The 23,134-nt window shown below is 41.1% G+C and overlaps 1 protein-coding gene across 1 annotated transcript; it reads left to right on the forward strand.

The window, feature by feature from the left end:
* The first annotated feature begins 10,064 nt into the window (after nucleotides 1-10,064).
* On the forward strand, nucleotides 10,065-22,266 carry Pdk4 (pyruvate dehydrogenase kinase 4). Its single transcript, XM_050123846.1, has 11 exons — nucleotides 10,065-10,361; nucleotides 11,272-11,413; nucleotides 12,689-12,760; nucleotides 13,473-13,657; nucleotides 13,816-13,902; nucleotides 14,344-14,421; nucleotides 16,618-16,694; nucleotides 18,351-18,449; nucleotides 18,649-18,759; nucleotides 19,056-19,169; nucleotides 20,147-22,266. Exons 1-11 carry the CDS (start codon nucleotides 10,232-10,234, stop codon nucleotides 20,288-20,290), a joined length of 1,239 nt encoding a protein of 412 aa, XP_049979803.1. The 5' UTR covers nucleotides 10,065-10,231; the 3' UTR covers nucleotides 20,291-22,266.
* Nucleotides 22,267-23,134: the final 868 nt, after the last annotated feature.

Below are 23,134 nucleotides of genomic sequence, written 5' to 3' on the forward strand. Positions count from 1 at the left end.
TATATACTAGTTGAAAAAAATAGTATTTATCAGCCCAAGGCAAATGAAGCAGAAATGTCTGTTCAAATTGAGCTTACCGAGCTCATGCTTCCTGCTAACTCTCTGTTCACTCTTGCAAGGGAACAGAGCCCTAAGTAGAATGATTCTGATTTTTACCTCTGATAGTTGTGCTGTGGAGTTGTCTTTCTGTATTGTAAAAGGAAGGCTCAGAAGTCCAAAAGGTGCTATTCACAGTCCACTTGGACTCCTAGATCAGGAGTAAGAAGCATCAAATCTCTCCAAGCTAATAATAACTAATTCACCAGCACCTGGAGTGCTGAGTGGCAAAGTTTGCTTAGACCAAACAGGAAAGAGGGTGCCCATCTATTTGTAGTAGAGCAGTCCCAGAGAGATGGTGAAGGACTAACCACTACCTGTAGAACATGATTGACTCAACTGGTGTTTCCAAAGTTTTCTGGAGAACATCTAGAACTCTGTCCTCAGACTGTCAAGAACTGACTTACTCAATGTAATGTTGATATAATTCCTGTCTTAATCCTGCTCTGAGTTAAGCAAAGAAACCACAAGATTATCTGTACTGCATATGTGTCTTCCCGATGACCCGGTGCTTGAATGTGAGTGCTTGACTATGTGGAAAAGTCAGAACATTTATCCAAGACTGTCACAGCTGCATGAACCAAGGGCAGAGCAAGACTAGCTTTGGAGTCTTCTACATACGAAAATGCTGTTTAAATGCTGAGGGGCAGGGCTATGAAACATCCTCTTTGGTAATGCTCTCAGGATAGCTAGGCAATGACCAGCAAACACAGGAAAGTAATAAACCAAGGAAGGATGCAGAATTTCAGCCTACAGTAGTAGCTCAGTACCTATTCCCAGAAGACACTGGACCCAACGAGGAGCTGGATACATGCTCCCCAAGTCTTGCTTCATGTCAAGCATATTGAATAGAAGGTAAAGTTTGCTGGTCCGTCTCTATTATTTACCTTCCAATTCATTAAAAACAATCTATTTAAGAGAATTCATTTTCCAAACTCTTCTGCTTCTCTTCATCTATTAGCACTTCAACTTTTGATACAATATTAATTTTCTTATTATTAAAAACTAACATTTCATTGTTCAACATTCAGAGATATATAGAAGCAAAGATAAATACTGGTACCTCTACCACCGCTGTGTTACCACTATGGAAAATCTGGTATATCTTCATAGTGTGTACATCTGTGCATAAAATTTCAAAATATTAATCACATGTGTTTTTGCAAACATTTCTTATGATACCATGAACCTCTCCATCCTTTGGGAAGAAGGGGCAGGACTCACAGAAAAAGCCAAAAATACTTAGTAGAAATTTAAGGACAAACTTTACTGAGGGATTAAAAGATTGGTTCACCTTTTTTTTTTTTTCCAGATCCATAAAACCAACGCATGGGTTCTATGACCTATACACTAGCTGCTTTTATGGTTCCTCTGAACTGTTGCCAGTTCTCCAATTTTTATTCCCTCTATGCAAAAAGAATCTTTTCTAGCTTGAGGGGTAATTGTGGGAATCTTTATGTGATTTATTATAAATTCATGATGCTGCAAATGGTCTCAAAAGTAAAACTTTTAGAACTCATGCTGTCACCAAGACACTCAGAAGGCAGCAGGAACAGCCCTGACTGCATGGGGACTGTAGTCATAGGTGTGGAAGAGCCTTGTAAAGTTTGTGGCAGCCCAATGTGTTATTCATGTCAGAGAGGCTCAGAGGTGAATGAGTACAAGCTTGTGTGTCAGTATGCTTCAGGAACAGCGGAATAAAATGCTCCCTAGAGACTTGGTGTACTGGGAAGGTACACCAGACAAAAACTGGTCTTTTGGATGGAAATGAACATATTGAATCAATTGCTTACTTGAACTAACAATCTAGGACAAGATTTGACAAGAGCATCTCAGTGGATGCTAACATACCAGATTTATACATTCCTAAGAATATAAATGCAGCTCTGACAAAAAAAAGAGGAATAAAATCTTATATTAGGAGAAGAAAGCAAAACCAGCATCTGCATACTTAATGTTTATGGACCGAAGTTTGTACCTTCACTCCGTATTTGGGATGGTTTAGCAAGGGTCAATTTGTCAAGCAGTAAAACACAGTCAGTTAAAGGTTTTCTCATGTGAAATTATAGGGTTAGATCCTGGAGGCATTGTTGGGCAAGAGGGAGGAGGAGACTTACAAGGAATGAAGGCTAGTGAAATGGGAGTCTCCATAGTACTGAGGTGTTGTACTTAAGAAAGGGTTGACTTATATGCACGGAGTATGGAAGGCAGTTTTCAGGGCATGGGGTGCTCACATTGTGTTGTTTGGACATGGTGGCATCTTCTGTCAAGACAGGTTCTAAGGGTGTGATCATAGAAATGGATAGTTGAGTTGGTTTCTGAGGAGACAGTAAGGTGAAGAGATTAGTTATCTGGGGAACAAAAGTACCTGGATTATTGACAGGAGTGTTGCTTTCAACCACAACAATGACAGGAATACCTGGCAAGGGTGGCAGTAGCCAGGTGTTCTATTAATGGCAGCAACAAAAGGCAATGAGCAGTATTGCCTGGTGTCTTGAGCTTCAGAGTCCCCAACTGTGATGCACACGGTTGGATGCGAAGCATGTGAAGGCAAGGAAAAGAACAAATGAGAAGGAGGAGGACGAGGCCTATTCCCCCTTCAGACCAATTGCTCTGTGTTACAAAAAATTATCTGTAGTTGAGGCTATATAAAATACAGTGTCCTAGATTATTGTAAAAAAAATGAAAATAAGTTTCAAAAGAAACTAAGGGTGAGGAGAGTTTGAAAACAAACTGAGTTTCAGAGAGCAGGAGTGTTTGGAAGAAAAATGAAGACATTTAGGGACTGTGACAGATTAGAACAAGTGGGAGGGACAGGTGTCAAATTTGGTGAAATGAGAGGGAAAGTGTTCAGCGGTGCTTCAGTAAAATCAAGGCATGGTTTAGGTAGATCCAGTAGACTCTGGTGATTGGTGAACACAACACAAATACAGTCATTCAGCTGTACTATTCAAACCAATAGTACATTAGTACAAATCAAATGCTCACTCCTTCATCTATATGTGCTACAGGGGGAATTCCCCGTGCACAAAAGGCTTAGCGAAGGCCTGGTCATTTATCTGCTATCATACTGTGATACTGTAAACTGGTGAAGGGGTGGGAAGAATCATTGGGAAGATAATGCTTACTAGCCAGAAAGCCAGAAGAACGAGAAGAAAGTCAAGCTGAGACTGAAGGAAGTGGTGAGATGGTGGGATGTAACATGAGGAGAGCAGGCTGGCTTTTCGTCCCGCCCGGCTCCTGCTCAGCTAGCTTTACACCCGAAATAACAACACACAAATTGTATTCATTTAAACACTGCCTGGACCATTAGCTCTAGCCTCTTCTTGGCTAACTCTCACATCTTAATTAACCCATTTCTATTAATGTGTATCGCCACTTGGGTGTAGCTTACCGGCATGAGTCTAACCACCATCCGTCTTGGGTAGGAGAAGCATGGCAGCTGCCTCACTGCCTTCTCCCTCCCAGCATTCTGTTCTGTCTTCCCCACCTACCTATGTTCTGACCTATCAGGCCAAGCAGTTTTCTTTATTAATTAACCAATGAAAGCAACAGATATATAGAAGACCCTCCTACATCAGTGATAGGCTAGAGGGTGGGAAATAAGACACGTGACACATTGTAAGTGGAAGGGGATGGGTTACGATCAAAAGATCCTCACAGATGGATGTCTAGGCAAGATTAGGAAGAATGAACAGATGAAGGAAATGGAAGAAGACACTATAGGGAGTCAGAGACATGGGATTTCCATCCTCACTGTTTGGGGATGAAATAATCCCGCCTGAAAACCACAGATCATACCAGCCCTTTGTACCACGTCAGCATAATCACACAGAACCATCACTGGCCTTTAGCAATAGTAGATGCCACATGCCAGGTTGCCTCCAAGTCACTGCTGATGCATCAAGTAAGATCCTGAGAAAACAAAACCCTAGAGTAGTCTGCCTTACACACAGCTCCCTTAATAAGGATTGTTGCTGGCTTTGGTGCACTATGCCCTGAGGTAAGCACCGTGGAGAATATAGGAGGAGTTGAAGAGTAGGAAGTGAAAATTCCTGCTGTGTTTATCTGCAATGCCACGATTGCTGTGGTTGCTCCTGAGACAGGGGGCTCAGTTCAGTTCATATTCACATACACACTTATTTCTCTATCTTTTAAATAAAAATTAGATTACACTGTCTACATATAAGCCAATTTCAAATGGGTTTTTCCTAAGATGATACATGTGTATGGCATTGGTCTGCATCTATTCTGGGTGTGCAAAGCTGAGTGTGCCAGGCTCTACAAGACAGAGCTGAATAGAAACAGTAGCATAAGCTCACCAAGTTGGTACCTTAAAAACATGAAGCTATAGCCATAGATTTTATATATTTAACACCAAATCTATTCTTTTTTTAAATTCTCTAGTTTAATTTTCAAGGAGTATGTCATGCATGGTGTGCCCACAATGTTGCAAAACATTGCAAAATGGTTGGACAAAACAAATTAACATATTACTTTACATGCAGTTTTTTGTGGTAAGAACATAAAATGTACTCAGTAATTTTCAAGTATGCTTGCAATCCATTATTATAATAATGGCCACGCTGTAAGGAGATCTTTTGTGTTCATAATGCTGAAGTTTTGTGGGTTTTGACCAACATCTTCTTAGTCTCCAGCCCCTGAGCCTCTGGTAACCATCATTTTACTCTCTGTTGTGATGGGTTCAGTTTCCCAGATTTCACACACAAGCAAGATCACACAGCATTTGTGTCCCTGCCTAGCTTTTTTTTCACCAAACTCAATGTTTTCTGGGTCCCTCGGTGTTATCAGAAATGATAGGAATTGAAATGACCGGAAATGAAAAATTAATAAAAGAGGAAAAATAAATGCATAATAAGCAACCAGAAACATGCTCAAAGCCTTGGCAATAGATTCCATCAGTTTTTTTTTTATTTAACAATCTGATGGCAGAAAAATAATGCATTAACATCTTACTTTTATCTTCTTATCCATTATTACTTTGAGCATGTTTCTGTTTGCTTATTATGCATTTATTTTTCTTCTTTGGTTAATTTTCCATCTCCAGTGTTTGCTTTCCCTCATTGTTTCATAAAAGCAAACATCAAATGTAATTGGAAAAATTCTTGGGAGAAACATGAATAACAAGTTAGGAAGTGACAAACACTCTTCTTGTCCAACTGTAAAAATGTCAAGATCCTCAGGATTCATTCTCTCTCTCTCTCTCTCTCTCTCTCTCTCTCTCTCTCTCTCTCTCTTTCTCTCTTTCTCTCTCTCTCTGATTGGTTTGGAGTCACAAGGGCAAAACGAAAAATGAGTTGGTCTTCCTGTGTGTGTGAAATGCTAGGATCTTAAAGTGTGTCAGAAAGTTGAGAATGAGACAAAAGCCTGTTCCAGAAGGACTCCTATCCAAGGGGAAGTGAGCTGCCGCTGGAGGCTAGCAGACAGAGCTTTCAGTGACAATTCTGGGAACAGAACGTCACTTTTCGGCAGTGACTGGGTGACCTCTGAGTTCTCGCCTTCCCTTCCCTGGTAGTCAGGACTCTCCCACGGTTTCTCATTAGCAAACACATTCTCAAACAAGCTCATAACGTGAACTGTTTTGCGGTCAGTCCAGCCCATCTGCCTGACTCTTGGTCTTGCTTTCAGTGATGAAATAACCCCCCCCCCCAGTAGCACAGACTAAGAACACAAGGCAACTTTAACAAACTAAATAAGTAAACCTCATTCTGGTCTTTGTGAAGCACAGACGTCCTACAAACACAGTTGCTTCCTCTTAGCTTTCTTCCTCTCTAGTACGATGCCCTTTCTTCTTGCCTCTATATGAGGAATTAAAACACACATGGTGCTGGGCGGTGGTGGCGCATGCCTTTAATCCCAGCACTTGGGAGGCAGAGGCAGGCAGATCTCTGTGAGTTCGAGACCAGCCTGGTATACAAGAGCTAGTTCCAGGACAGGCTCCAAAACCACAGAGAAACCCTGTCTCGAAAAACAATAAATAAATAAATAAATAAATAAATAAATAAATAAATAAAGCAAGCACACATGGTGTTTCCTGCTCCGGATGTCTTTTCTAACTGCTCCTCAGCTACACAAAGATGAGGACATTTCTTTTTAAAGATTACTCGCATGTCTTTCTACCGTACTCGGTAGGCAGAAACTGTCTTATTTTTATCTTTATGGCCCTAACACCTGTATTAGTACCTGCTACACAATAAGTCCTCAATAAAGTTTAATGGAATTCAATTGTTAATAAATTTAAGCAAATATCACAACCTCCAATTCTCTCTTCTCTCAGGGTGCTCTAGGCAATAGGCAGACTAAACTAGTCATTAATTCTCTCATATGTCTGCAATTTTAATACCTGTAGTTTATCAGGACACAGACACCCTTCCTCACTACCTCCCAATCATTCGGTAGTCTTACTCATCCTTCCAAGATTCTCCTCCCTGATCGCCAACTGAGTTCTCCCTCCAGATGCCCTTGCTGTTTGCTGTCTGGCGTGATCATTGTCACTACAGCCTATGACACATTGATTGAGTCTTTCTTGTAGATGGTAGCTTTAATGCCTTAGTTATAATAATTTCCCACTGTGGATTAAATTAAAGTCTCATAAATTTAAATCTAAGTGAGCACTGTTTTCGGCCATCCACTGTGAGTCTGAGGCACTTAACAATCAATGACAGTGCAGGCACCAAGACACCTAGGTTAGCTCCTGAGCTTACTGTCTTCTAAGTGGTCAGAATTGCAAGAAATAGGAGGCCCAAATCTGCCAATAATCTACACCAATATGCTTTCATGGACATTCTCTACATGCCCAGAAGAAAGCTACTCCATCTCACCTGTTTTTCTCTCCAAAAAGCTATCCATGACTGCCAAGTCCAAGGTCACCCCAACTCGCATGTTCTTCGTGTGCATTTTCCTTATAGCTCTAATCCTAACTTAATGTCAAACTCAGTGTCCATTTGCTTTAGTAATGACTATTTCCCTATCTAAGTCCACAACACCAAAGGGGAACAAACTATGACAGCTTTTATCCTACTGAAACAGTTTTGAAATCACCGTTTATCTGCTACATGTCTTGTAAATATTTTCTTCATATTTGCTGCTCATCTTTTAACTATAAGTGTTCTATGGTCACTCTGCTAATTTTTCATCATGGCTTTAGAGTTATTGGTGTGTGTTTGTATGTGTGTGTTTTCCATTGCTTTCTTGGACTATTTCCCTAGAATGTAGAAAATTGAATAGATGGATAGGCTTCTCTTTAAGGGTTTTGTCAGTTTGACTCCATCCAAAACTTTGATCATCAAAGCTCCCATAACAATGTTATGTTGTTAGATTTCTGCCAGATAAAGAATGCAGAAAAATTTAATGCAGGTGAAATTTAGAGTACAGCTGAAAATATAAAGAACCCTATGTTGGAGCTGGGCTGTTCTGCCGGGCAGGTTCCACTGGCTTGCCCCTTCCCAGCATTGAGTCAGACGGTAGATTTCTCATGCTTTGTGTTTACTCAAACGAACACATGAATTGGTTCACACCCATGATTCCCAAAGAACGTCTGTGTTTCACCCTTGTCTCAGTTGAATTCCCTCCAAAATTTGTAGTCAATCTGAGCATAGCGATCACAGAACGGTCTCTAATCACGGTACCACATGACACATTAGCCAACTAGGTAAAAACCTGACCTGACCGTTCCGGCTCGGCTGGTGCTGGTCTTGCCAATTATAACAACAGCTACCGCTGCACGGAAATGACAGAGGAAAGCAGTGTGCCGATGGCGACCTGGTAAATATTACTGGATGGGGTAGCATGGCGACCTCGGTTCACACTTAGCCTTTAGTCATCTCTCTGAGCATCATATGACTCCACCCGATCCTTAATCACCTCATAGCACCACAGGGTAAGTAAGGCTGAGCACACAATGAACCTGAGAAAACGGGACTTCCTCTCTACGTGAGACCTACATATCACACACAGTTTCCTTCCCTCACCAGATTAAAATATGTGCAATTTCCCTTATGCCTTATCTTATATGTGGAAAGAAATGTGAATCTGGACTTCCATTGCTTGGGATGTAATCCAAGATAGAAAGGAAACTTTTACCTTACGTTCACCTGCTTTGTCAAAGAGTCTTGTTTCATTCCTCTGGACACATCTCTGCTCCTCAGAGCTTTAGATTAGGAAGGATTCTGAGCACAACCCAGGAGTTCTGGAGGTGTCTCTGTGCCAGCTCAGCGCTGCCTGGAGCCCTTTCACGCATAAGTGCTGAAGCCGCGATGCATTAAGTTACATTTAGTTTGGCCACTTTTCTTCTTTTCCCCCCAACCAACACGCAGTTGCTGATGCCTTTTCATTCATCTCCAGATGATTTCCCAGTGTCTTGAAGAACCCACACCATACCCTAATTACCAGAAAAACTATGAATGTTGAATGTCGTCACAGGCTTTTCCCCATAGATCTGAGCAAAAGCCTGGGTGAAAAGGCAATTGTAAACGCTAGCATTTATAGGTGATGGCTAGACAGAGGGTGAACCGGAAGGAAAGCCAGTGTGCTGTCTCTAACCATGTCACACGAGTCGCCACAGACTTGGACAGGACTATCTCAGATCCCCTGTGATGGAGATGGTTTTGAAAGGAGAAAAACGGATGCTAGCCTTATGAATGGAGAAGCCAGATAAGCAGTAGAATGCTGGAGTCGCCTCCAGTGGTGAGCTTGCACTGGAGATAGAAATTGAAAATCAGTCCCGTGACTGGATGAAATCCCCTAGAGAAAAATGCAGAGTGAGCTTGCTCTGGGGTCACCCATGACTTCCATAACACCCGATCCTGCTTAAATACAAGGGTCGAAGGCTAACCAGGATCCTTGAAAACAAATGGCCCTTATCTCCTCATTAGTTCCCATTCCACTGCATTTGTAACCAAGTCATCACCAGCTTTCCCCAAAGGCTGGCTTCAGTCTACAGCCCATTTAGAGCAGATGGAAGGGCGGAGGAGGTTAGGATGACACTTTGTGACAGGCTAATATGTTTCAATAGCAGCCATTAGCTGAGCAAATATTGAGTAGTAACAGAGTGGGCTGGGACGCAATGAGCATCTGACAGAGCTATAATCTGTCAGGGACAGATGCCAGAGAGCCCCCAGAATTGCAATATGCCACAAGGGCTGCATTCGGAAGAGCAGGGCAGTCAAACAATGAAGAGAGGGCTTTTGGAGTCGATTTTGTGGGGGGCATTCGAGAGCAGACTAGAATGTCTTAGTCAAAGAGCAAGTTTAAAAAAAATGTATAACGGCAAGAAAATAAAATCAGGGCGCAATCTGTTTTTATTTTGCATTTAATTAACTGGTAGAAAGTGTTCCGGGAGAGAAACCAACTGGCCTTCCTCCCTCACCCTCCACCCCAGCGCACTTTTAGGGCAGGTTCTAAACTTGAAGACGTGGGCTGTTTGCTAAGAAGTGGGGTAAAATATAGGGTGGCCATTCCTTCAGTGGTCCAATGGCAGGGAAGTCCACACACTGGGAAGCAGCTGACTGGCTACTGTAAAAGTCCCGCTCTGAGCAAGCACCAATGCGCTCTCAGAGCCGAGATTCTTGGAAACAGTTTCTGGCGAGGAATGCGTGACATTGAGACGGCTCGGGAGTTGTAAACAAGGACGAGTCTGGGCGGGTCTGAAGCCCCGGGAGTCCCAAGGGGGCAAACTCCAGCCCACTTCTTCCCAGTCGTTCCAGATGCTCCGCTGTAGCCCCCTGTGCCCCAGAGTCCTCCTTCGCCTCCCTCTCCCCCTTGCCACTCGCAGGTCAGGGCATCCAAGCCAGGCCTCTCAAGGGTCACAGTGCCAGGCCTTTCTGGTGACGGTGTCCAAGGGGCGGAGCGCAAAGTTCTTCCTCTGAGCGGATTGGTGTGGCTCCAAGTTCAGAGTCCCAGTGACTCCTCCCGGTTAAAGTAGAGGTGGGGAGGGCTGGGAGGTAGATAAAAGACAGCGGGAGGTGGGAAGACCTGAGAGTCCACCAGTCACCCAGCCTGGAGCACCGGGGACCCCGAGCCCACAGCGCACCTGCTCCTGCCCGACAGAGCTCCTGCCTAGCAGTTCTCGTTCCCCAAAGGGTCCCAGCTACCACCAGCCTAAGTGGGCGTCAGGATGAAGGCAGCCCGCTTCGTGATGCGCAGCGCCAGCTCGCTGAACAGCGCTGGCCTGGTCCCTAGGGAGGTCGAACTATTCTCGCGCTACAGCCCGTCCCCGCTGTCCATGAAGCAGCTGCTGGACTTTGGTGAGAGGACGCGGGGTCCAGGAGGGTGACGTTGAGGCCGGGAGGTCCCAGGATAGGAAGGGTTGAACTCAGAGCTAGGACAAACTGAGGTCCCCTTGGCTGAGAAACTCAGGAGCCCCAAAAGCTGTGCGCCTTGTGGTGTCCTAGTTCGGCTACTTTCTGACAGTTTGTACCACAAGTGTAGATCACCTGTAACCCTACAGAAGCTCAGCTTCGACTCCACTTTCCTCTTCTGGCTGTCTAGATCTTTGAGTTGAAATATATGCATATATATGGGTTGCTTTCAGTTACTATTTTAATAGTGGACTAGAAACTTTCTTTGTTCTTCCTGTTGTACAAGTTCCTAATAACACAAACTAATCTTAGACTGCTAGGTTTAACCCATATCCCACATACCTACACTGTCGGCCTCTCAGCATGCCAAACCAACATCTTTACCATTCTGCTTTTATTGTTTTACAAGTGTTTACATTACTACTAAAATAAAGCCAGTTACTCCCTTTCTGCATCGAAGCCACAAGGAACATTTCCAGATGCTAATGTGATATCGTTGATTGTTAGTCTGGAAATCCCTCTGCCTCCTTCCACCCAGTCTTTCTTAGTCCGTTCTCACTAGAAAATGTTGTTGACTTTGTGGGAAAGGCTGGCCCTGCTGTCCTGGATAGAACAAATGGAGTGTGGTCTGATTTCTCCAGAGTGAGTTCTCCTCAGCAAGAAAACAAAGTGATTCACTTATATTGGTCGTTCTTAAAAGAATAAAGGGGGAAATGGAAAGAAAATTATATGAAAGATATCTATTCCTAAAGTATTTATAAACACTAACTGTGGTTAAGATATCATTTTCCAGTGTCCTTTATATTTGATATTTATTTTCTATCCCTCCCAAGTGAACATGTGTTATCCACTGCAGGTTCAGAAAATGCCTGTGAGAGAACCTCTTTTTCTTTTCTGCGGCAAGAACTGCCCGTGAGACTAGCCAATATCCTCAAGGAGATTGACATCCTCCCTCAGCGACTGGTGAACACCCCCTCTGTACAGCTGGTGAAGAGCTGGTAAGGGCACACTTAGTCTCACCCGAGTCGCTCTCCTTATGCCCTGCTGGCATCAGACTCGGACCACTCGTGGTCTTGACAGAAAGTAGTTTTGAAAGTTGTAAGTGTGTGTTAACTTAGGGCAGGTTATCATTAGGATAGATAGAAATCAAGGATAGACTTTTGTTAATACCCTAAAATATCATATTCCTTTACTTTGGGAGGACATTGTGCTTTTATTTTTGTTTTGTTTCTTTCCTTGATTGTCTTTCAAGACAATATTTTGTGTGCCAGAGGCTTCCTGGAACTCTTTATGTAGCTTAGGCTGGCCTTGAGGTCCTCTCTCCTTGCCTTCACCTCCCAACTCCTGGGCTCTAAAAGCAGGAACCACCATACCCAGCTTTCACTATAATATAATTTTGACTTGTGGGAGAAATTTGAAAAACAGTCGATATACGTAGTTTTATTTTGTGCTTTACAAAATAACAAAGGATTAAATCTGAACTTGCAGAAACAATCCATTGCCTAGAAATAGATCAGAATGTCTGCTAGTTAGAGAGGGTCTGATCTTTGTTTCTTTGTAATTAGTAACTAGCAAAAGTGAGCCTTGGGTTCAGATTCTGCCTCTGCATCTCCCTTAGTGTCTTAGCAAGTGTCTTAAACCCTCTCTGCATCAACTGCTCCACCTACTGTTACAAGAGTTGCTGTCTATAACTAACCTAGGTTGTTTACTTTTAAAAAAGACTTAAACTGATACACACAAAGTACATGGCCAGCATTTAATGTCAGTATCTATGATTTTGTCTTGAAATCTGAGTACTGATACCCCGCAAGCGGATTTTTGGAGGGCAGATTCATGCTACAGACAGTAGTAGATAAAGTGCCCTACCCCACCTAGTCCTGCACAGCGTTTCATCCACTGACTGAAGAAACTATGATTAGCCCTTAGGATGAGTGCAGTCTGCATTGTACGTGCAGTCCCTTGCGCTCATTGTCAAGACTCTGGTCTCCTGAAGACTACAATCTGAAAAAATATGAAACCTATTATCAAAAGTTGATTATGAGTGTTTTCAGTAGAAGAAATAACAACATCTGTCACAAAAGGTGTCTAGGAAAGTAAAAGGTGGAGAACTGCAGCCTTAAAAATGTCTTAGCGTGTTCTTTCCCAATGTCCTGAAGGAAAGTTGCAACGTTGAACGGAGTGGTACTTTCCCCTTTCCAGTAATTTCAAAAGGTGTTTTATGGGTGGCCATTTCTTTGCATCTGACGTTAACTCTAAATCTTCTGCCCTGCCAGGTACATCCAGAGCCTGCTGGACTTGGTGGAGTTCCATGAGAAGAGCCCAGAAGACCAGAAAGTTCTATCAGAGTAAGTCTTCCTTGTGAGAATGCATGTTTATAAATCCGAGTTCTCTGGACATACCTCAGATTGTTTTTAGACTTTTAAATTAAAGAGTTCCCACTTCCACAGCAAATTCTTACTCCTTACCAATTTTAGCTTGATGGTTTTAGAAGTGAAGAAACATCGAGCTGAAATGATTGCTATGTGTGAACGAACTTACAGTTCTTGTTTCCCAAGGAATTCCACATGCGCTTTAAATTAAGTTCAATGATTCTGTTTGCTCGAGAGTTCACTGTAACATAACTTTTAATGGACTTCTGGGTCATTGGTGATTACATATTTCCTATTTGTGCGACAATTTCTAACTTGATAAATATTTTTAAAACATGACAAGAACCTTTAAGGGTTTTATTTTCCACAGTGTCATGGTAGAGTCATCTTTGAATTTAATTATTTTCTAGTAAGTAGGCTTAATGCACATTTTTAATGTGTGTGCCAGTCATACAGTGAGTGGCTTCACTTGGAACCTAGACACACAGACCCTCTCATGAAACTGCCTCTTCCACTACAGCACAAGAGTGTGTGGTGACAGTCTGAAAGTAGCATCATCCAGCATTTTATAATTGACTGTTCTTGGACTGATGCTGAAAAAGAGTGTTAGTTTTCTCTGACGCAACTTAAGAAAGAGACACATGGGAAACTTCGTTAATGTCTACTAACTATAAATGTTCTGGCTTAGTTTTGTAGACACACTCATCAAAGTTCGAAACAGACATCATAATGTGGTCCCTACGATGGCTCAAGGGATCATTGAGTATAAAGACACCTGTACACTTGACCCAGTTACCAATCAAAACCTTCAGTATTTTTTGGACCGGTTTTATATGAACCGAATTTCTACTCGGATGCTGATGAACCAGCACAGTAAGTGGCCTTCTCAACACATGGTCTGGAGGTGTGGGTGCTGCACAGAAGCCATGCTGAGGCTGGGCCCATGACTAGGGACGCACATCCTTTCTTCATGGCAGTTCTAATCACCACTCTGGTTTCTATAACATGCCTTTGTTTTCATTTTTTAACAGTCCTTATATTCAGTGACTCAAAGACAGGAAACCCAAGTCACATTGGAAGCATTGACCCAAGCTGTGATGTGGTGGCCGTGGTCCAAGGTAATTTCTAGATGTTGTGTTTCCCTTATTGAAAATGTATAATGCATGGCTGGCAAATCTGTAATGTTGGTGATTCTGTAAATGAATTTGTGTTCACCGTGTTCTGTTCATGCTTTATGAAGTCTGCCAACAAGATCCCTTGCTTTTGAGTGTCAGAAGTGTAAACACTCATTTATAGTATTATAAAAAATTTAAACATAAGTGGTCCATGTGCCATATTCTTTTATATTGTATTTGATCTCTGAAGTGCACATATTGCTATTGGTACAACTTCAATAAAATATTGTTTTAATGAAATATTAAAAAGACATTTTTCATACACATAAGCCAATTCTCCAGTGAATAGAATTCTAGATTAAGGGTAATAAACACATTGAATATCCCTTGACAACTGTACTTGGAATAAATTTATTTCATTGTTATGAAAAATTTCTATTCCAGATGCCTTTGAGTGTGCAAAGATGCTCTGCGATCAGTATTATCTGACATCGCCAGAATTAAAACTCACACAAGTGAATGGTAAGCGAGCAGCAAGATACAAGTCAACCTATGTAAAACTTAATATTACCTTTTGTTTGTAAGTATAAGGATACTTTTATGTTTTTTGTCTCCTAAGCTTGCTTAGAATTTTACAAAAAAAAGTTTTGTTTTATTTTTTTAAGCCAAACTTCTCCCTAATTGCCTCAGCTGAAAAGCTCCAATTGTGTATATCACTTGCTAACAGCAATTCATAAGGAAGAATGTTTGAACAAAGATTTACCTAGGCTCTTGCTTACTATAAAATATGTAAGATAATCTTCACACATGATGCCCACTACTGCAGCACTTGAGAAGTGAAGGAGTTCGAGTCCTTCCTATATTTCAAACTCTAGGCCAGCTGAACAATATGAGATTCTGCCTCAAAAAGTAAAATAAAAAATGTCATATAAAGAATAAGGATATTAAAAGTATGGAAAATAGTTGTCAATGGAGCTATCCCTCTGAAGAAGTCACTCACAGGACCAGAGAACAAAAATACTTCACAAATTGTCCTAAGAGAAATAAGATAGACACAGAATGACAGATACCTCATGAGCCCAGTCTTGGGAGGTATGTTAGTAATAGTCACACAAGTGGAGATTGCAACAGTGCTTGTCAAGGCTTCAGGGGCAAGAGATAAAGGGTTGCTTCTGAATAGTTGTAAAGTTTCAGTTGTGTAAGACGAACAAATTCTTGAGATCTGATGTACAATGTAGTTAACAGTATTGTACTACACACATAGGAATTTGTCAAGTGTATTTGAACTTGTGTTGAATGGTCCACCACAATTTTAAAAATGTGCTGCAAAGATGTGCTTCCATTTGGAAACAGAATATACTTCAAAATTTGAACTCTATGTTGTCCGGTGAGATAGAGTCTTCACACATGGAAATGACTACATGAACAATACAGGGGATGGTTCTTATACTATCCTCTTCTACTCCAGAAGAGAGCAGGTTCTCAGATCAAGGCGTACTTAAATTGGAATGATCTTCTCTTTCCACTATATGTCTTTCCAAGCAATGTTTATACAGTAACATTTATTAGTGATGCAGCTAAGAGTTAAGACTAACTCTCAGACTGAGGACATTAAAATGCCAGTGAACACTGGGATAAAAGCAGGAGGGTAATAATGGCAAACTAGCTCAGAGTAAGCAGCACTGGGTATACTTGCCGATAAACTGCTTGTACTGCTGGACAAAACAAAGGCAGGATTGTGCCAGACCTTCCTCGTGTTTACTCATTCAGACCTTTCCCAGGCCTGGGGCATCAAAGAATACTTCTATTTTTCTTTTCAAACAGTATCATGTGGTTTTTGTTTCTGTTTTCTTTGGCCTGTTGGTGAAACTTAAGCACATTTAGTCTCTACATTTTTTTGGTGATTAAAAACATCATGTAATTTAATATGCATTAAAATATGAAAAACAAAACTATCATTAATTTTAATGTTATAAGCATAGCTATTCTTTCTATCTTCAAATACATTTAGTTTTAATACTGAAATTGTATAGTTCAAACATATTGAAAGTAGAACCATCTATGTAACTTAACTTACCCCACCACCTCACATGCCAATCAACTACAACTGCATTTGCAGAAACATGCAAGCATTAATTTAGAATACTAGGCAGCAGTTGGGGCAGCATTTTGAAAATAAGTCAGCTTGTTGGGAGGAGAGAGCCACTTGATTGTCCTCAGCGGCTTAACCCTGAAATAATCACACAGAAACTATATTATTTAAATCACAACTTGGCCCATTAGCTCTAGCTTCTTATTGGCTAACTGTTACATATTAATTTAACCCATTTCTATTAATCTTTGTATTGCCACGTTGCTATGACTTACCGAGTAAAGTTCTGTCTGGCTCCAGTGGGGCTACATGGCATCTCTCCGACTCCACCTCCTTTCTCCCAGCATTCCGTTTAGTTTTCCCCGTCTAGCTCTGTTCTACCCTATTAGGCCAAGCCAGTTTCTTTATTCATTAACCAATAAAAGTAACACATAGACAGAAGGCCCTCCCACATCACCAGCTGTCTTTACTGTTTAAAAGAGAATGTTCTAAGTCACAGGGTTCAGGTAAAGAAAATGGTGGTTATCCAAATCTTGTCTAAAACTAGAACAATCAAACACATACATGTAAGTTCATTTCAGCAAAAGATTTGACTCTCAATTCTGATTTGTTAAACTGTTTTCTAGGCAAGTTTCCAGGCCAACCAATTCACATCGTGTATGTGCCTTCCCATCTTCACCACATGCTCTTTGAACTCTTCAAGGTATGGTATTTTGGAGCAATCTCAGCTTTGCCCTTGAGCAGTTCTCTCCTTAACAGTGCTATCATTTCTCTTTAAATAAGAGTCTTTATACATTTGCCTAAGAATCTTTTGATATAAAGGATCTATATAGCCAGTGTTTGGGAAAGTGCAGAGAGACCACAGTAAACAATGTGCTTGAAAATATGTGATATGACTCATGCTATCTCAGTGTTGAAGAGTGGAGAGGGTGCTCCTGTCATTTCTCCAGATGTATAACAAAGAAATAGTTATTTATTCTTTAAAAAGGGCCGTGGGGTGGATGCATTAGTGAATGAAGTCTTGCAACCTTCATACCGTAGACTCTCCAGCTATAGACTCCACCTCTAGGACCTCTAGGTGGGGCGGCCACATTCTGAATCTAAACCAGCCAATTCCATCACATGTGGATTTGCTAAAAATGCAACATCTGATGCAGGTCTGGAGAGTGTCCAGGATTCTGAATTTCGAAGAACATGATGGTTATCCACAGTCCATACTTTCTATCCAGCCTGAAGGACCCTGATTCTCAGGCAGTGTGTACCATAACCATCTACTGGACTTGATGAAAGACAGGTGGATGAAAATGTGTAGATTCTATAGGTCCAAGAATTTACACTTGTGCACTGAAGATGTCTTTAGTCTGGGTAACTAAACACAGACAACAAATCCTCTTATGCATTCTAAGATCATACTAATAATCTGACCTTAAATCAGAAAAAAAAAATAAAAATCACTTGAAGTTTGTGATGGTATTCAAGATGATTTTATAGATTGACATGAGGAGGAAATTTTTTCTTAAAAAGTAAAATCTGCCTCTAATACTGACATGAGACAAGAATGTACTATTTCAAATTCTTAGTCTAATGTTTTGCAATGAGGTATGATTAGACTACTAACAACTGATCTATTTTACTTCATTCCAATGAATAGTTGGTATTATATAGAGATACCAAAGGATAATCAGAAAGGAAAATAGTCTAATAAAGTGAGCCTTTGCCTACAGGGCATTTCCCCTGTATGCTTGTTTTAGTTTATTCTGTTAGAGAACATGTGATCCATTTTCATCGTTTTAGTTTATTTTTAATTGAGCACTCTAACTCAGAGTTATTCTGCCATCACTGGTGAAAGTTAAGATGATATTCAAATGCAAATAGAAATTTAATTTAGAATTATTGACTGTCCTTTTAAATAGTAACAGCCTTTTTTTTTTCCAGCAAGTTTTATAAAAGCCAATAAATTGGTTCAATGATTCACTGTTCGTTCCTTATGTAATAGTCTTTGGTGTTTGGATATAAAATGTAATGGAAAGACAGAAAAATAGAGCACTAGGAAATGGACTATAAAAACCAATTTCTACATTTAAATTAAGCTTACAAATAAGAACTTGACAGCTAGCAGAATTGTTTTTCCATTAGACATTACTCCCAGGAGTTATATTACATGGAAAATGAAGATTTTTCATTATATATTCTACATGACACATTCATAAATGACTATATTTACAGAGATGTTTTATCGCTCACTTAAGAAGTAGGAACTTTGAATTACCCTCTGCTGCTTTTGTTTTAAACATAAAACCAGTTATTTACTGTTTCTCATTGTTCCCCATTGAATTCCTTGTGGTTCTGTTGTCTTTAGAACGCCATGAGGGCCACAGTTGAGCATCAGGAAAATCGCCCTTCCCTGACACCAGTCGAGGCAACTGTCGTCTTGGGAAAAGAAGACCTTACAATCAAGGTAAGCCCTCCCTGCTTTTGTTTTTGCTTCTGTCGAGAGAGAACTACAAGGGGCCTATCATAACATGGCTTTCCATTTGGGACAACTCTCAACGCCATGTGTACCGGGTGACTTTTGAAGGGACAAAAGAGCTTTTCCTGTAGCCAGGTGCCCGCAGTTGTTGAAGTGGAGCTCTGACCTATTTGCTTGCCTGTTTCAGATTTCTGACCGAGGAGGCGGCGTTCCTCTGAGGATCACTGACCGACTCTTTAGTTACATGTACTCCACTGCTCCAACACCTGTGATGGACAATTCACGGAATGCCCCTTTGGTAAGACCAGTGATACAGCTGAAGCCATCTCGGCTACCTAGTTCTAAATGTGGGGTGAGAATTGTAAGAAAGTATGTAGGCAAGTTAATCAACTTCAGTTAAAGAGGCTTACAGGAGTATGAGAAAAGCGAAAAGCAAGCTACTTTAGAGTGAAGATCTAAGGACCTCTAGTTGGGAGAAAGTATTTACTTAGGTTCTTAAAGATGAGGATGAGAGAGGCTACTAGCTTCTTTCCACATCTGGCACTCCAGTGGTCATGTCTACTTCTTCGTTAACAATTGACCTTCGGTCTCCAGGCTGGTTTCGGCTATGGCTTGCCAGTTTCTCGCCTCTATGCCAAGTATTTTCAAGGCGATCTGAATCTCTACTCTATGCCAGGCTATGGGACGGATGCCATCATCTACTTAAAGGTATGCTTTGAACTCAGTAGAAAACCAACTTTTTTAATTCATGGCTTTGTTTACTGTTTACTTCTCTGAGTTCCTCCATGAACTCCTTAAACTGAGTTAATCTAAGTAATGGCAGTTATTAAAGTTTCTGTTTTGTTTTTGTGTGTGTGTGTGTGTGTGCACATTTAAAATTCAGCTTAACCAAGAATAAGCTCAGCCATACAACCTGCTTCAAGGGTTGACCCAGACAGAAGTGAAGCCTCAGAGGGACAGCACACTGATGGGAACCTTTTTCAAACAACTTCTCTTGACATCTGTGAGGGTAGCTAGAATTTGGTTTTACTCAGCCTTGTGGATAACACATGCTAATGATGTTTCAGACTGAAACAATAGAAATTAAGACCTCTGTAACTTTAAGATGACCCTGTTTAAAACCCAGGAAACAATTGCCAATGAGCTGCCAGTGGGGTGCCAGGCATTTCCTGCTTGAATTTGAAAACTGGGCATGTTTTTCTATCCCAGATAAAGCCTAAATTTGTTTGTTCAGATCACCAGCCCAATTCTGTTTATCACTTGCCAATGCTTTCAACTAAAAATTTATTTACAGATGGTAGGGACTACAGCATCAAGTTTCTGGGCTTCTGTTTTGTTCATGGGAATTAAATGCTGAAGTGTATTTATTCATTTATGAAATGGGCAAAAGATAGATATGGACAGTATCTTCTTAGGTCTCTATCAGACCTCAGGGAGAAATCGCTTTCTTCTTCAAGTCCGTTACATCAGAGGGACCCAAAAGTCATGTGGAAATAAGGATGATATTTTTTCCAGTCTTATTTTGGAGAATACCTAGAACACCATGGTTTTGTTACGTTTTTACTACAAAGTCAATTAAATGAGAATATTTGGATATTAAACAACACCTCTAAATGTCTTTTGAATAATGAAGTGCAGCCATGCATAATTTCTCTAATTAGATATTGTGTCTCCTCCTCGCTCAGGCTTTATCTTCTGAGTCTGTAGAAAAACTGCCTGTCTTTAACAAGTCGGCCTTCAAACACTACCAGATGAGCTCCGAAGCCGACGACTGGTGCATCCCAAGCAAGGAACCGAAAAACCTGGCCAAGGAAAAGGTGGCAGTGTGAAAAGGAACCTGTGGACACGTTATGGGATCAAAGTGGGTCTAAGGCAGTGCTGCTTCATGAGTGTGTGTGGACTCTTGTTTCCGCAAAACAAAACCAGCCAAGCCAAAAGCAAACGCTAGGGCAGACCTTGATCCAACGGGGGCGGGAGCTCAATAGTGTGATCTGGGAAAAGACAGGGCCTGACTCCAGCAGACAGCAAGTGACCTGCTCCTCATTCAGCAATGCAGAATGGCTCGTGATTATTGCAACTACTGAGTTATATCTCTTTTTCAACAAGTACAGGATTTGAGGTTTGCAGTTTCAGCTGGTGGATGCTCTAAAAGTCTCGTTGCCTTCCAAATACGTTGGTGTTCAGTGAAGATCACTTATGGAGACACTGGTGTTCTCCCACCCCACAGAGATTAGAGTGTCACTAGAAATGTGCAGTCATAGGTGTTGATGTGTTCTACAAAGGACAGGATGGATGATGCCAAAGCACTGTATCTAACTTGCAGCCTGGGCAGTGTGGCCTATGTGCAAACTCAGATGAAAGCCTCTTTGGCAGGACAGCTCTAGTTTCATGCGGCCGTTCTTGTTTGGGCTGCAGTCCATTAGTCAGTGTCCTCGGTTGGTGCCTGGTCTTGAGTGAATTGTTAAATACGTACCGCACTCAAGAAGCTGGGTTAGAAAGGGAGATACATTGCCAACGTGCAAAAATTGCATGTGGGAAGACCCATGTTAGGAAAGAAATCACATCCTAAGAACCTAACTGGGAAAGAATGGATGTGCTCTAACTGGAAGTGGTAAAGAATCTGAAAGCATCTTCTTTCCGGGCTTAAAAACATGTGAATTTTACGTTTTCATTATATTCTCTACACTCCAACATTAACGTATCTGTTCACAATTTCCTAATTTGCTTGAGAGTGTTAAAATGAAAAGCCTTCTTGGAGGTTTGTTTTTTTTGTTTTGTTTTTTTGTTTGTTTGGTTGGTTGGTTGGTTGGTTGGTTTGGTTTTTTTAATGGAGTAGGCTGGAAGTAAAAAAGTTCCAGGCCAGGGCAATGTCATTTGTGAACCATGGAGACTTTGAGAGCTAGCAACTAAAAGCTGTGATGTGTGTGGTGCTCGGGAGGATGAAGGTAAAACTGGCAGGCGGGGAAGATCTGCCTTATCCGTGCAGGTCACCCTTAGGAAAGACAGAAATTAAAAAATGAACAAGGGAAGGGATGGAGAGAGGGAAGGAAGGAAACAGAGGCAGACATATTCCTATTGTCCCCACCAGCTCCTCCAAAGGATCCTGTGTTTTATCCTGGGTAGGGAGGAGGATAAATTGGTGTCTTTGATTCTTAAGTGGGTCTTATCTTACAAGATGAGGGACTTTGTGAGATAATAAATACATTTGTGTCAAATTAACATTGAAACTTTTTCTACATTGTAAACTACCAGTCCTGTGTAAGGGAAACGGAAATCTTCATTGAATTCCCTGCTGACCTAGTGCTGATGTGCTGTTGTCTTTGGCAGCAGAAGTTGCAACTATTTGTTTTGGATTTCACATTTTATCTTTAAAAGTCCTGGTCAGTGACTTTGATGGCAGGACTTTGATTCCTGCGTTGACTGACCATACAAAACTATTAGCGTTTAGCTTGCCTGTTGTGTTGTTGCTGCTGTTTTTCTAACTGAAATTTCAGCTGTATGTTTGTTTATATAAACACCTGTGTTTACCAAAGATCTAAGGCATTAGGTTCAATAACCCAAATACTGTGAGCTATATTTAAAATAGTAAAAAAATCTTTAGAATCTCAACAGCGTCAACTGTGTAAACTAAATGGCAGCAGTCTTCTCTGTTATTTCTGAACTCTTGGGAGACTTTGGGCTACAGTGGATGGTTATGAATGCTCAGGCCCACTTAATAACTTATTCATGTGTGGATTACATTTTTGTCTTTAGGTTATGTGAAGAAAAATGTGATAATTTTATAATAAATATTTTTATTATAATAGTGATGTAGTCTTATAAAATTCTTTTCTTAAATAATCTCAAAGTATCATGAATGATTTCAATCAAAGAAATTTGTCACTTTATATTCAGCTATAACTCATATTTACGCTAGTGTGGTATTTGCATACACACTGTGAAATATCAAAATAATAACCTGGATAATTTAAATTCCTGAGTAACTTTGGGTTAAGAATCTGCATAATAATAACATAGAAATAAGATAGAAATTACTAAAATATGGCCAGCAATTCAGTTTAGTGGGTAGAGGTAACTTACACCAAACCCTGGATCTGATTTCAGCGTCTGTAAAACCCACACAGTGGAAGGAGGGAACAGAATCCCCCAAGCTGTACCTGTGAAGGTTGGAAGGGTTTATTTGGAGCTTACAGTTCAGGCAGGGTAGGAGCCCATCGCTGTCATGGTAGGCAGCATGGTGGTAGTCAGGCACTCACGGCTCTGGAGCAGTAGCTGAGAGCTCATTTCCAACCCACAAACAGGGAGCAGAGAATTCAAAGGAACTGCTGGGAGACTTTTGAAGCCCTGTTCCATGATACATCTCCTCCAGCAAGGCCATACCTCCTAATCGTTACCAAGCAGTTCCTCCAAACTGTGGACCAAGTACTCAAATGTAAAAACCTACGTGGGACACTTCTCATTGAAGCTGTCACATTCTACTCTCTGGATTGTGGCCAAATCATAATGAACAGTAGAGTCAGTTCAACTTCAAAGTCCCCATAGTCTTTTGCAGTATCAACACAGTGTGAAATTCCAAAATCTCTTCTGGGACTCAAGGCAATCTCTTAATTGCAACCCCTTGTAAAATCTAAAACCGAGTCTCATACTTCCAGCATACAGTGGCACCAGATGTA

The sequence above is a fragment of the Alexandromys fortis genome, unplaced genomic scaffold (assembly GCF_014885135.2).
Source record: "Alexandromys fortis isolate MF-2015 unplaced genomic scaffold, M_Fortis_MF-2015_v1.1 scaffold_214, whole genome shotgun sequence".
Classification (NCBI taxonomy): Eukaryota; Metazoa; Chordata; class Mammalia; order Rodentia; family Cricetidae; genus Alexandromys; species Alexandromys fortis.

What these genes read in the sequence shown, in the direction of transcription:
- Pdk4 (XM_050123846.1), top strand. Translation starts at nt 10,232, where the DNA reads ATGAAGGCAGCCCGCTTCGTGATGCGCAGCGCCAGCTCGCTGAACAGC. An exon ending in TGCTCTTTGAACTCTTCAAG is followed by an intron (nt 16,695 to 18,350) that starts GTATGGTATTTT and finishes TGTTGTCTTTAG; the next exon opens with AACGCCATGAGGGCCACAGT. An exon ending in ATTCACGGAATGCCCCTTTG is followed by an intron (nt 18,760 to 19,055) that starts GTAAGACCAGTG and finishes TTCGGTCTCCAG; the next exon opens with GCTGGTTTCGGCTATGGCTT.